General features: G+C 49.4%; 1 protein-coding gene and 1 non-coding gene across 2 annotated transcripts; one reads left to right on the forward strand and one right to left on the reverse strand.

Moving 5' to 3' along the window:
• Positions 1–4,071: 4,071 nt before the first annotated feature.
• Positions 4,072–4,235, reverse strand: LOC121140612. The gene has a single exon (XR_005877536.1). It is a non-coding gene; the product is annotated as a U1 spliceosomal RNA (small nuclear RNA).
• Positions 4,236–10,821: 6,586 nt separating this feature from the next.
• Positions 10,822–14,388, forward strand: LOC101843357 (odorant-binding protein 2a-like). Its single transcript, XM_013123261.2, has 6 exons — positions 10,822–11,112; positions 11,582–11,715; positions 11,919–11,989; positions 12,446–12,556; positions 13,474–13,575; positions 14,363–14,388. The coding sequence occupies exons 1-6, from the start codon at positions 11,026–11,028 to the stop codon at positions 14,386–14,388; spliced, it is 531 nt and encodes a 176-aa protein (XP_012978715.1). The 5' UTR covers positions 10,822–11,025.
• Positions 14,389–15,180: the final 792 nt, after the last annotated feature.

The following is a 15,180-nucleotide window of genomic DNA, read 5'->3' on the forward strand; positions in this document are numbered from 1 at the left end:
CTGGTAGAAGCTCTGAGAAGAGGAGACCAGGACAGAGTCACCACAGCACCCAGAATGGTTCCCTCTGGCTGCTCTCACCTAGTCCTGACCCTTCTAGTCGTACAATTCCCATGCCCAAGACTGTCCCTACTATCTGTGTCTTCAGCACAAATGAGCAAAAGCTTCAGACACCAAGCAAGCTTTAGGTGGCATTCACTGTGTGACCTCAAGAGCAGCCATGGAGGTCTTAGCTTGGCTGTCTATCCTGGGACCTCAGACTGACCCAGCAGGGATGCAGTGCCCTCCCAGGGGTGTCTTTGTGCCCCCTAGACCCAGGGCTTGCTCTTCATGTGCTCTCATTGACCAGGGGGGACAGAATACAAGGGGATAGCTTGACCTAGTCATTATCCTGTAGAAAGCTCAACTGAGCAGCCCCTGCCTGCCCTTCCAGGTAGGAAGGCACAGGGCCAGCACCTGTCAGACCAGGGACCAAGAGGCAGGTCCCAGCCTCTGAATGGAAGTCTCTGGCATCCCTTCTGTGTTGACCTTCTCCTGGTGGCAGACATGTACTCTGCCTACTGCCAGAACTTGAGAGTACAAGGTCTGAAAGCCCTTCATGGCTGTCTAATACTCATGAGCTCTAATACTCAAGGACATCTAGGGAACCAAGATGCACTTGTACTCATTGCTCAGTAAGGGTAGTGTAATGGAGGCTTGGGTTATGACCCAGCAGGTCACAGACAGATAGGCAATGTCTTAATGCTCTCCCTTGCACACACAGTGAAGGCAGGAGAACTGGAAAGGTATAGACAATTTTGTTCCCTACTAAGCCCATCCTTTAAAGTCCTGAAAGGAACCAGAATGGCAGCTTCTGGAACAAAAAGAAGATTCAGAGTGATGTGGGGCTGATGGCAGATTCCTGGTGGGTCTAGATTCCTCTCTTAGATGGTGGCCTTTGTGGGCTGCTCCTGGCCCAAGAAGAAAAAGCCAGGGTAGGTGGGGATCTCAGAGCCTTACCAGTTCTGTGGACCCCACACTGACTGGGGTAGACATGAGTGTCCCCTGCCATAGACCATCGTAGATCTGTCTTTTGCATGGATCAACACAACTACCTGGTCACTCTGAGTCTTAGTCAACTCCAGACTCAGATCTTTTAAACTGTATCAGGGATGGCATCTGAGATACTGACACGGATTAGAGGATGCTTGACGGGTGTCAAAAACTGCTAAATATTGTTTGAATCACTGTTAACTTTAATGGAAAATTACTAATATAAGCATTCATTCTGCTGTTAATTTTCCTGTGAAAGTGTCAGGGGTGGTGATTTGACTCCCTAATTGACAGCTGTTAAGACTCTCTCCTGACTACCTTGAACAAAGGACTTTCAATCAAGAAGCCAGTCCGACTTCCCTTATGCCAACCACAGATGTCTTGAGGAAACCACCTAACTATTGCAGCTACCTGTTGCTAAAGCGCAACTCTGGTTCCTGAAGGTGATGTCCCAACTATACCTGTTTGAAAGCAGTCGATGCCAGACTTCCCTCCAACCATCTCCACCCCAGCCAGAGGAAGAGCAGCTTTGCTGGTGACTGGTACAGAGGGACAGTACCCTACCTAGGACAAACACAAGCCTTCATGTGCATGGATGTTTGCGACGATGGGTACAACACCCTTTCTCTAGATATACTGGCTGATTGTTGAGCTCCCTTGGTGAGCTAAGAAGACTCACGCTGTGCCTGCTGTCTTATGTTTCAACATTAAGTCCAATAAAAGACTTCTTGAGGGGTTGGCAGGATGACTCAGAGGGTAAAGGCATTGGCGTCAGATCTGGAGACCATGGGAGGCACAAGGGATTTAAGAGCTGACTTAAGTCCTCTCCCCTCCACACAGCACAGGCACACACCCCTGTGTGCTAACTAGAACATAATACAGAATGAGTCAGGCATGAAGAGAGGTGGGGCGATGTCTGGTGTGGTAAAGGACGAAGACCTGAGGTGAGTTCTCAGCACCCAAGTAAGAACAAGGCATAGTGTCCCAGGTGACAAGTATCTGTAATCCCTGTAATCCCAACAATGGCAAAGAGAGAGGCAGCCCTGGAGAGCACTGATCAGCTAACATAGTCTACTTAGAAAGTCCCAGGCCAGTGACAGAGCTTGTCTCAAACAAAAGATGGAGGGAACCTATGGAATGACACCCAAGTCTGTCCTCTGCTTCCCCCACAAAGACATACACACACACACACACACACACACTCAGACACACACACACTTGGCAGATAGACATATACACTCATACAAAGAAAGAAACACACTCACAAATACACATGCACAGACAGACACACATACCCAGACACAGACTCACACACACACACGCACACACACACACTCACAGGCACACATATATACACTCACACAGAGACACACACACACACAAATAAATAAATAAAAGGAGACTATTTAGGTGGTGCGTTCCTGCCTACCCTTGCTACCCCTCACTAGTAGATGAGCTGGAGAAGAAAGGAGGGGCCAGCAGCTTTGACAGTGACACTGGCTGAAGAGTCACAACAGTGGAGAGGCAGGGAAGACAGGAACTGGAGAAGGCAGCCTCACTCAGGACATTCATGATGACAGCAGGGGCCAAGCCAAAGACAGCAGGGCTGCTGCCACCTCAGGTGGTAACTGTGGCAGTGGTCATCTAAACAAGAAACGGCAGGCAGGTTCTGGTAATGGCCAGGGCAGAACCAAGATAGATGGCCGAAGGAAATAGATGGGACAGGAGAGAACTTAGAGAAAAGAAACTGAAGACACTGGGTGCAAGAAGAATTCTGAGAATAGCCAGGCTTTAAAGGCCAAGGGTCTCAGGTACCCGGGTCTGTAACGTTCACCACTGTCAATAGATGGGGAGTCCCACCTTTCTGGACCTACACATGGATAAGGGTCCCAGCAGCCAAGGCAGCATGAGAGCTATAGAACTGGACAGTGCCACTTGCTCTGGTCCCAGCCATCTGCCCCTTCCACGCATCGCTATCTGCAGCTGAGAAGTGTAAAAGTTGCCCAAGATCTAACTTCTATCTATAAGCGAAAGAACCTCCAGCCAGGTGACTGGTAACATCACCAGACCCAGGGACAACCTAAGCAATACCAATCTCAAGGAGGACTCTTGGATACCCAGAAGTCAGACACAGAGATTGGGACTACAGAACTAAGAAAGCGAAAGGGTGTGATTCACACAAACATAGCCTGCCAGTCTGTGGCCTGGAGATGATCTCAGCATCCCCTTGTTCTAGTAGGATGCAGTAGTCTGCTGCCAGGGTTCTCAGGATCCTATGATCTCAGCTCTCTGCAGGCCCCTCTGGGATGAAGGTTTCCTGAATTGAATCTTCTAAATGATGGCTGTAGTTTGCCCATGGGACTGGTTTCCTCTTGCTGTGAAAAGACCATCTGCAATGCAGTGGACACAGAAGCCACACAGAGACGTCATCTCAGCCTCCTGCTGACACACACAGCCATCTTCCTCATAGCTATGAGTTGTGTTATAGTCTGCCATTGTACTTTTAGAATATAAAATAAGTTGGCATTGTGTATGAATAATAATTATGGCTGAAAAGCCCAACATTTGTGGAGAAGTCCCACAGTGACTCTGTGATATTGGTGATATGGGTAGTTTAATATTTTCAGTGTCATACTAACCTTGCATTGCAGTTATAAACACATCTACCTACAATGCTTTCTTTCTTTCTTTCTGTTTTTTTTTAAGACAGGGTTTCTCTGTGTAGCTCTGGTTGTCCTAGAACTCAATCTGTAGAGCAGGCTGACCACGAACTCACAGACATCTGTCTGCCTCTGCCTCCCTGAATGCTGGGGTTAAAGGCATGCACCACCATTATCCTGCTAAAAATAAGTGATGCCCTTCTTTATTTTTTATTTTTTCTAACTAGGATTTCTCTGTGTAGCCCTGGGTGTCCTGGAACTCACTCTGTAGACCAGGCTGGCTTCAAACTCAGAGATCCACTTGACTCTGCCTCCCGAGTACTAGGCTTACAGGCGTGAGCCACTGCCTCCCAGCTCAATGTTTTCTTTCTTTCTTTTCTTTTTTGAGAGAGCTCCAACGCAGTCCCCCACTACCACAAATTATGCAGTTGAATTTCCCACATTTGGGGAAATCTCAGGATTCAGCACATCTGTACTGCAGTGGATAAGTCTCACCCAGGGAAAACCAGCTTTGAGATCATGGTATCTCTCCTGCCAGGTAAGTATGTTTCTTTTTTTCAAGAAAGATTTATGTTATTTGCAATTATGTGTGCATCTGTGTGGAAGTATGTGCATGTGTGGAGGTCCTCAGAGACCAGAGGAGAGCATCAAATCCCTTGGATCTAGAGTTACCTGCGGTTGTGGGAGGTAGGAATTGAACTCAGGTCCTCAGGAGAAGCAGTACAGGCTCTTGACCACTGAGTCCACTTTCCAGTCCACTTCAACATTTTCTGCACGTGACATACTGAGACTTTAGTTGTGCTCAGATTTTATGGAGTATTTTGTGTCTAAATCACAGTGAAAATGATCTTGAAGATTGTTAATGCCACTAATGAGTTCGCAGGATTTCTTTTCGGGTTATTCAGACCTCATTGAAGAGTAAAACAAGGCATTACTTTTCAACTATGAAAGCCTTAGTATAATCTCTTCCCTAGTTGAGTTTACTAGAGAACTTACTTGCTGTGAAGCTTTTCAATAAACGTGTTTTGTTTTGTTAAGACAGGGTCTCACCATACAGCTCAGGCTGGCCTTGAACTTGTGGTGACAGTCCTGCCTCAGCCTCCCAAGTGCAGGCACTACAGGCAGTAGCCATGATGCCTGGCTATACTCTATTATACAGGGCCATGGAGACACTGCTCTCCTCCCTGTGTCAACACTGGTTCTTCTAAGGAGTCTACGCATCTGCTGTAGGTTGTCAGATTAGTTTCATAAGGCTGATCACAACCTTGTCTCATTCTGTTAGCATGTAATGCCATGCTAGTAATGGAACGATACCTTCCTTTTTAATTACTGATGCCACTATTTGTAATTTCCTTGTCCTTGGTCAGCTTGGCTACAGTTCAATACTGTTCAGTGGTGTCAATACTCCATTCCTCTTTCATTATCAGCTGTATATTTGCTCCACTTTCTTCTCACATCTTGCATGTAATGTTTTAAAGGTAGCGTGACATGGAACGTGAGAATGTAGATTTCGAGTCTGTCTTCTTTTCTGCTGCAGTCTTCACAGCCTCAAGTCTCCACGTCAGCCCTGACAGCTGCACCGCACAAAGTTTCCTGTGCTGGACTGAAAAATCCACAGGGCTGACATCATCTCTGCCACCCAACAGTTGGGCTGGTTCTGCTCATAGGTGAATCGCATAGATCGACTCTTCACTGTCAAACCAACCTTGCATTCTGGGGATAACCTCACTCCCACCACAAGTTCCCATTCCACTCCCAAATCCCCCTCCTGCTTTCCCCCTCACGGTCCCCTCATCCCTGTCCCATAGCATCTGGATCCAAAGATCTCTGGAATATTACAGATAAAACCCCACTGCGTGTGACCTCTCTGGACTGGGAGGTTTAATTCAGTGTGATGCCCTTGAGAGTAATTCGCATGCCGTCTCTGCCAGCACACTGGTTCTTTTCAGTGCAGGCTAGTACTTCACTGTGTGTGCACACCACAGTTTGCCCGTCATTTCTCCTTCTAAGTCACTATAAAGTAAACTTACCTATAAGCTTCAGTCTGAGCCTATGTGTGCATATTTCCAAGTATACCTGAGAGAAATTGCTAGACCATATGCAAAGTATGTATGTCAACGTAAGGACTTGAAAACTGTTTTCCAAAATACATGTACACCCTGACGTGTTCCCCCAGCAGGGCGCATGAGTTGCTGCTATCTAACAGTGCATGGCTGTTGTCTTGGGCATGTGGCTTCTGCATCTCCCTGGTACCTGGGACATTCCCATGTGCTGTGAGCTTGGCTGCCACCCACACATTTTCCTCCTCCATGTCTGTCCAAGTACTTGGTTCAAGTTCACCGGGTGGTTTGCTTTCCCGATGTTAAGGATTGAGGTTTCCTCACTGACACCAGTGTTGTTCCTGTAATTTGAAATGCTTTTTCAATGCTGAGATTGTTTTTCTGTTCAGCTGACTGTGTCCTACATAACTGGACTCTCTGTGCGGAAGTCAACCCACTAATTTCCCATTACAGGATTATTCCTTGCTGGCAGATCCCAGAACTGCCTTGCCACCCAGGTCATGACAATCATTTCTTTGTTTTCATCTCGTTGCTTTGAGATCAGCAGGAAGCTGAGGACTGCAATCCTGTCAGAGCTGACTCTGTGAGGAACGCCCAGGTCCTCGTCAAGGTCTGCTGATCTGTCTGTTGTTGGCAGTTGATCTGGTGCCATGGGTCTGGAGGGTGATCTTGTCTCTGGAGAATGTTTTTGTTCCTTTGTCAGAAACTAAGCTGCATTTGATAAATGGTATTTCAATGAGAGAGGTAGCATTGTGAGCAACTGGGACTGTGTCATTTCATGTTATCTCAGGGGAGGAGGGAGGGCCAGACCCATTATCTCGTCACCTCCTTGAACACAGGAGAGGACAACTAGAAAGGAGAAAGGAGTTATTTTGGCTCCTTGGTTTCAGAGTTCCTGCCCGTGACTCTTTGGTCTCATAGCTGAAGGCCTGTGGTGAGTCGGTGCATCATGGCAGAGATTAGGTGGAACAGCTGCCCATCTCATGGTGTCAAGGAAGCAGAGACAAGCAGCCTGGATGAGATTCAGTTGAAGGAATTGCTCTCAATGACTAATTTCTACCAGCCTGGCCTTGGTTAGCAGAGCCTCCCAAAACAGGGCCTCCAGCTGAGACTAATCCTTCAACACCCTCACCTGTGGGGGAGCCTTCAGACCATCCATGGCAGTGTGGCTATCAACCTCACACCTGCTCTTCAAGGCTGTGTGTGGGTCTGAGAAACATAAAAGGGAGGTGCAGGCACTTGGCCAGATGTGTCAGCGTGTCAGGAAGTGTCTATCACAGCTTCAGGGGACTGTGTGAGTTGGCTGTCAGCACTGTCAGCCACAGCCTACCAGGGGCACTGACTCATCCTTCAAAATGAGTTCACAACTGGGCTTTCAGGATGTCCCAGACACAGTCTCTGAAAAGATTTACCAGACAGTCATGGGGACAAGTGGCTGCTTTGTCTTCTTTGTTGATGTTCTCCTGTCTCATGCTTTCTAGAGGAGCCTCAGCTATAGCCTCCTGCCTTGCTGCTGTGGTGGGAGCCATCTCCTTACATGTAAACACCATGTGAAGCCCAGACACTGGCTCTCCAGTGAGGATCTAGAATGAGCAGCACCATGAAGCTTGGACGTCACTGAGAGTCTGAGGCAAGCGAGGAGAGGCAGGTGACCAGAGCAGCAGCCCCACAGAAACTGCCACCAGAAAGCAATGGAGCACCCGAGGGGAATACTTCAGGCCATGCGGCATTGGGGATGGGAAGCTCTTCTGTCTTGCTTTACCATCTCCCAGTGATGGCCCTGCATGTGTACTGCTGTGTCCTGGGAGCATCTGCCCTCAGTAGAGTATAACCAGAATCTGTCCACAATGGGCTGCCCCATGTGCTGTCCTACCTAGAGTTGAGTACTATGTGCCATACATATTACATCCACCTAGCATAGCAGCTATTATCTTCATCAGAGAAACCTTAGCTTCTTGCAAGAGACTCTCAACATCTGGCCTGTTGACTGTTAATGTTTACTCATAGAAGGAGGTGTTGGGAGAGTTATTAGATCCTGACCTGGGATTCCAGTCATTCTCTCCTGTACCTCCCATCCCCTTACAGGTAATTCTGACCTAATATCACGTGGTGTCCTGATCTCAGGAGGTGATAGAGTATACAGACTTGAAAGGTTTATTTGAAGAAAGGATGGAATGTAGGAATGCTTTAAGTTCACATATGCTCTCCCTCAACTGAAGAGGGGATAGAGAAAATGTGGTACATTTACACAATGGAGTACTAGACAATAGAAAAAAACAATGGAATCCTGAAATTTGCAGGCAAATGGATGGTACTAGAAGAAACCATCCTGAATGAGGTAACCCAGTCACAAAAAGACAAACATGGTATGTAATCTCTCATATATGGATTTTAGACATAGATCTGGGGAGTGCCAGCCTACAATCCCATGGCCAGAGTCTGGGAAACAGAACCTTCATTCAATGGCTGATGGAAGAAGAAGCAGACTCCCATGGCTAAGCACTGAGCTGAACTCAAGGAACCCAGTGACAGAGAGGGAGGACTGATGACCAAAGGGATTAAGACTGGGCTGGTTTACCCCCCAGAAACAGCTGACCTGAGAAGAGTTAGCTCTTGAATCCCAGACTGATGGCTGGGAATCCAGCATGGGACTGATCAAAACCTCCTGAATGTGGGTGTCAGTGAGGAGGCCTAGGCAATCTACTAGGAACTGGGTAGTAGATCAGTATTTATTCCTGGCATACAAATGAATTTTGGGTGCCCATTCCACAATGAGGGATGCTCTCTCAGCCTGGACTTTTGGGGAAGGGTCTAAGCCCTGCCCTGGATAAAATGACAGACTATGGACACCCCCCCATGGAGGGCCTCATCCTCCCTGGGGAAATGAGGAGGTATTGGGGGGGTTGGTGGGAGGGCATGGGAGGAGGGGAGGGAAATGGAGAGGGACCTGGGATTGACATGTGAAGCAACCTTGTTTCTAATTTAAATTTAAAAATGAAAATTAATAAAAATTAAAAAATAAACATTCATAGATAAAAAAGAAGAAGAAGAATCGCACCTGCTCTGTAAATAAGGCCAATAAGCTCATCTCTTTTCCAAGATAGAAATTGGCAGAGTCATAGTTTGGTTTGTCACTGGTACACATTTGACGGGAGAGATATTTGCTAATGTCTCCCCGGGAAAATGTTCATGCATCACACCTGTTCCCGTTAGTGTCTGTTGCCACGTTAACGAGACTACTACCTGCCAACAGTGGGAGAATTCAGACACTGGGACGTAAGCAAGTGAGGCAGACAGTGGCAGCATCTGGAGGTTTCACTGGTACTCAGAGCACCGCTGCTGACCCGGGCTCTGCCAGTCGTACTCAGAGCACCGCTGCTGACCCGGGCTCTGCCAGTCGTACTCAGAGCACCGCTGCTGACCCGGGCTCTGCCAGTCATACTCAGAGCACCGCTGCTGACCTGGGCTCTGCCAGTCATGCATGTGTTGCTCCCCTGCTGTCTCAAGGATGGAAACACATGTACCTATGTGGAAAGGCAATCAGATAAATGATTCCTACATGAAAGAAGAAGAAAGCATGTCAGGCAAGCGAGGACTCTCCAATGGTAGGGAAATGCTAGCCTGCTCCCTGACCTGTGGTCTCTAAGAACACAGGGACCCACCCACTCTCACCCAGCTGGTGGCTGCTTCCAGCTCAGCAGCAACTTCCATGGTGGGGGACAATGACAGGTTCATGCTGCTGCCTTCACACAACCCCAGAAACCATCAGAGGAAGTTCATTAATACTATGTATAGACCTTTGGAGCTGCCTAATCTTGGTCCAGAAAGCACAAAGTTGTTATAGTGGGCCTAGAACTTTTCTTTAGGGACTATATCAGTTGGGTGTCAGGGAGGGTGGCCGAACCCAGGAGATGCAGGGTCAGGAGTATAAACCAAAATTCCTGCTGATGAGGTAGCTGAACTGATGTCCAGACAGACAGACAGAGAGAGACAGAGAGAGAGAGAGAGAGAGAGAGAGAGAGAGAGAGAGAGAGAGAGAGAGAGAGAGAGAGAGAGAGAGAGAGAGAGAGAGAGAGAGAGAGAGAGAGAGAGCAACCATAATGAAATCTGAACATGTCTGGTGCTGTGTGAGTTTCTTTACCCAAAGGGAATGAGAGAATGAGAATGAGATCTGGCCATGTGGAGAGCCTGCGGGTGCTCAGAGCTAATGAGAAGGAAGCTGTGGAATCCAGAGGAACCAAGTTCAGCAGGAGCACAGGGGTGGATTCAGGACAGGCTGCGATGGACGCTGGTTCTTCACCCAGGGCACAAGATGGCAAGAAATGAACACACGTGGACCTCAGTAGTACCAGGGCAGCCCTGACTCTGAAAATGTCCTCAATGACAAGAGCAGCAGAAGACCAAGTCCCCTTGTTGGAGACAAATCCCCTGAGGACACAGAGGTCAAACCCCCTTCACAGATCACTTCAGGATCTGTGTGGCTGGAAATGTTCACGCAGCCAACTTAAAATTGTGAAGTTTGGAAACTGAACCCTAACTGGTTGAGGAGATGGGCACTGGTCAGTTAGTGAAAAAGAACCAGACATCTGAGAGTAAGAAGTGGTCTGTAGAGAGCACAGCTGGCCCCGGTGCAGAATGACGTGGGGCAGGGTCATGGTGAGCCTAGTGTGGCACGGGGTCTACCCTGATGATGTTTAAGCTGACTAGAGTCAGGGGTTTGTGTCCCCACTCACAGGAAGGTCCAGGTGGGGTACCCACGCAGGGATAGGACAATGAAGTGGGCTCCCTCCAGGCAGGGCCCAGCCATCTGGGAACCAGCAGACAGTCTCTGGGGGTGAAGCCCAGCCCTGCTCTCAGCAGCGGGAGGTCAGAGGCCAGGTCTCAGGGGATGTATCTCAGGGCAGCCATGGCAGATGGAGGGCCAGGGTGTGGAGAGAAACCTGACCCTCCCTCCCTGCTCAAAGTGTAACCTCCCTGCACCTGAGTCACTCACCTTCTGCAGGGTCATTTGGGAGCACAACCCTTGGTGGCACAGACATTGCAGGGCATTGTGTAGGTGACATTGAGTTGATATTCATCAGATCCCAACAACAACAACAACCTTCCACCTCCATGATGGATGCGGATTTGGCCATGGTAGAAGGACAGGAGGTACGTGGCCAGTGCCAAATGGGCACACATCCCTGGCCATTGGGGATATAAAGTGCACTCTCTGAGGAGCCAAAGAAGACTTTCTCTAGGTGACCTGACTTGTGTCAGAGCCTAGCAACAGAAAAATGAAGAACCTTCTCCTAAGCGTCTTGCTTCTGGGGCTGGTGGCTGTACTGAGGGCCCATGAAGTTTCATCCGATTATCAGGAGGAGGTGAGGAAGGGGGGACAATAGGTAGAGATAGGAAAGCTCAACTCTGGTCGGTGATGGCAGAGTTCTTCAAGTGGTGTCTTGAAGACTGAAGTCCATCCTTGCACCATAGCACGAGATGGTCAGATTAGGATCTCCACTATTTACCAGACGAGAGAGGCTCTCCATGGGTGGAACAGGGCAGTGGGTTTTAGGCATGGGTCTTTGTTGATGAGACACCGGTCCCAGAAGGCTCCATTGGGTGGAATCTTCTGGACAGAGGCCTTGCCCAGTGCTGAATTCCTGGCCTCTAAGAGTGTGTACTTACAAGGCAGACAGAGCCCAAATATTGGGTTCTCTCTACAGTGGACATGTGTGGGGATGTGGGGTGTCAGCCCTCTTCAGAGCTGCAGCCCTGGCCGCAGGATCAGATATTGGAGTCTTGGGAGAATAAGAGTCAGGATGGTGTGTGTTCAGGCTCTGTGTTCTGCAGCTTTCTGGACGCTGGTACATAAAGGCCATGGTATGTGACAATAACCGCACAGAGTGGAAGGGCCCCATGAAAGTGTTCCCCATGGTGATTACAGCTCTGGAAGGAGGGGACTTGGAGGTGGAGATAACATTCTGGTGAGTGTCCCCACCAGGTCTCGGTGGTTGTCTTTCTGTTTTCTCCATTCTCATTTTGGTGTGGGTATTGGAATGCCCCTGCCCTGAGGGCAACACGATGCCAGGCGGTACTCTAAGCCTTGGGCAGGGCTGATGTGAAATTCTGGGGTCACCTGGTCAGGACTGATTCACCTGGTGAGCTGAGCATGGCTTCCTGCTCACAGGAAGAAGAACCAGTGTCACAGGAAGAAAATTGTGATGCACAAAACGGATGAGCCCGGCAAATACACTACCTGTGAGTGCCCTGTGGGCCAGGGACGTGCAGGGGTGAGTGCCCTGTGGGCCAGGGACGTGCAGGGGTGAGTCCCTGCATAGAGGGGCCCTGCCTTGTTCAGCTCCCAGTATGCTCGCCCACTCACATTCCATGAGCTACACGTGGAGGTCACAGGTTAGTCCATCCCAGGCTCTGGCTGATGTGTTCTGCCCCCCCTCGCCCTCCCCCCCTGCTAAGTGCAGGACAGGAAGTGCTCAGGCCTGGGGCCAACCTCAGCCCTCACCTGGACACTCAGGGGGACCTGGCAATGTCCTGGGAGATGGCTTCTGTCTGATGGTGGAGATCACAGAAAGACAAGAGCTGGACTGGCTGGGTCTCCTGGATGACCACAATTGTCAGAGAGCAATCCTTTTGACAAACCTCCAAAGGTTTTTCAAGAGTTGAAATGCTAAGAGACGATTTTCTGTTCATGTACAGTCAAGGGCAAGAAGGTCGTCTATGTTCAGGAGCTGACTGTGAAGAATCACTACATCTTGTACTGTGAAAGCCGGCACCATGGGAAGTCACATCGCAAGGGGAAACTCGTGGGTGAGGAGCCGCAGTCCTGGCCATGCCCTGACCAAGATCTCTGCTTCTTATAGCCATAAGCAGCGCAGTTAGAAGGGAACTGGGGAGCCTCGGGGTGCTACCCAGGCCGGATGTGACATCCAAAGTGGGTGAGCTGGGAGAAGACCTGGTTCATGTGACCTTGGAGGCCTGAGCCTCAGGAGGGATTCCCAGCTCTGGAGCCGGCAAATGCCATTTCTAGTTAGTCAATATGAAGGTGGCTAACTTAATAATAAGGGCCTTGATGTGTATGTAGTGTCTTCCATGGTCAGGGGACAGCCCTGTGCATCTGTGTCTTAGTTAGGGTTTCCTTTGTTGTAAAGCGACGCCATGACCAAGCAACTGTTATAAAGGAAGACATTTGACTGGTGGCTTACAGTTCAGAGGTTCAGTCCATTGTCGTCATGGTGGGATGTGGCTGCGGGAAGGACATTGTGCTGGAGAAGCAGCTGCAAGTCCTTCATCTTGACTTGCAGGCAACAGGAAGTCGTTTGCCACAGTGGGCGTGCTTTGAACATATATGAGACCACAAAGCCCGCCCCATGAGACACTTTTCCTCCAGCAAGACCACACCTATCTGGCAAAACCTCTCCTCCTAATGGTGCCGCTCCCTATGAGCTTATAGGGGCCAATTTCAAACTTCCCCACTCTGAGATCCAGGGCTTTTACTGGTCTGGGAAGTGACCCTGAAAGTCTCTTAATGATCACACAGGGTCCCCAGTATCACTAGGTGCCTGGGGTCCTCATCCCAGAGCTGTTTACCCATCGTCCTCTTCCCTCTCACCCTGACTGCTCTCAGCTGACAGCCACAGTGCTGGTCAGTGTTCTTGGCCTTCGTCACTGGGCCCCTGCGGAGCTCGGCATCACTGCTGCCTGCTCACCTGGCCCTCTCCCCACAGGGAGAGACCCTGAGGAAAACCCAGAGGCCATGCAAGAATTCAAGAAATTCACCCAGTTCAAGGGATTACGACAGGAAAACATCCTCGTGCCTGAGCAGAGTGGTGAGAATGGGACTGCGCATGCCCTCTCCCCGCCCCATCCCGTCTCTCCTCTAAGTCTTCCTGAGAGCTCGCTGGCACCGTTCTTCCTCGTCTGCACTGTCCATCCATCTCTGCACGGCCCTGTGTGCCTCTGGGTACCCTGTGCGTCACTCTGTTACTCATGCACTGTTGGCTTCCCACAATCCCCACTGCCCCTCATTAGGGCTCCAGAGCCCGGTTTCACGTCTTGGCTGTGGAGAGGTCTGAGATGTAGGTTTGCTGGATCCTCATCCTGAACTCCTCCTCACCCCTGGTCTTTTCTTGGTTTCTACAGATAAATGCATCCCTGAGAGTAACTAGGGTAAGTGGCCTTCTGGGAGCACCATGGAAAAGTCTAGAGTCCTGGGTTGTGGCGGTGGAGGGTCCATGTGCTTTGACCCTTGTCTCATCCACTTGAGCAGAAATGGAGTACTGGAGAGGTGATTCCTGGAATAATCCCTAGACTCTGCTCTATACACAGTCATATCTCCCTACCTCCCCTGCCCAGAGACACTTCACAGGTCATAGGTATGAGATAGGATCACTCTCACGGCTGTGGCTGTGGAACAATGACCACACACACGTATGAAGACCTCTGGCAAGCCCCTGCCACTCACCTGTGTTCTCTTTGGCACAGCAGCCAATCATGGATGCACTTGCTGGTTCTGCCCTAACACCAGCCCAGTTCACAGCTCTGGGACATCCTTGGACCTCTCCTCCCCTGGACCACTTCTCCCACCTTCGCTCCTGGATTTACCTCCTATTTCAGCTCCACCCATCCCCAACACTAATTGACTCCTAATAAAGCATTTCAGCATCATTCTGGCTCAGCCTGTCTGTAAAGGGCCTTTCATTGGCTCCCTAAATGCTTTGTGGGTGTTGGGGAAGATTTTGGGCTCAGCAAAAGCAGTTCCCGAAGAGCATGAACTATATTTAAGTCAGGGTTCTCTAGAGAATCTCTAGAATGAATCTATATAGACACAAACAGGACCAACTCTTCTATCAACTGCTGTTTCCTGATGGAAAATCCAATGATCTAGTAGTTCAGTCCATGTGGCTGGATGTCTCAACTAGTCTTCAGTACATGCCAGAGTCCTGAAAAGAAAACTCTAATATCAGTGAAGAAATTACGTTGCTGGCAAGGGCAAGCACTCCCTCCTTCCATGTCCTTTATGTAGGCTTCCACCATAATGTGTGACCCAGAAATAAGGAGAATTATCCCACATCAAAAGCTCTGGAATGAGGCTGGGTCTTCCCACCTCAAATAATTCAATTCTGAAAATCCCTCACGGGTGTGTTCAGTTGGGTTTGGTAGTTGAGTTAACCAGCAATAGCTGTCACATCCATCCTGTAGGGACGTTCTCAAGGCCCAACTGATCAGTCATTGGCTCACATGGCTTGTTTCATGTGAACTAATGAAGTCTCACATCTTTTTTATTTTTAAATTTAAATTAGAAACAAGGCTGCTTCACAAGTCAATTCCAGGTCCCTCTCCCTTTCCCTCCCCTCCTCCCGTGCCCTCCCACCAACCCCCCCAATATCCCCTCATTTCCCCAGGGAGGGTGAGGCCCTCCATGGGGGTGTCCA

This window comes from Mesocricetus auratus, unplaced genomic scaffold, assembly GCF_017639785.1.
Source record: "Mesocricetus auratus isolate SY011 unplaced genomic scaffold, BCM_Maur_2.0 Super-Scaffold_100004, whole genome shotgun sequence".
NCBI lineage: Eukaryota > Metazoa > Chordata > Mammalia > Rodentia > Cricetidae > Mesocricetus > Mesocricetus auratus.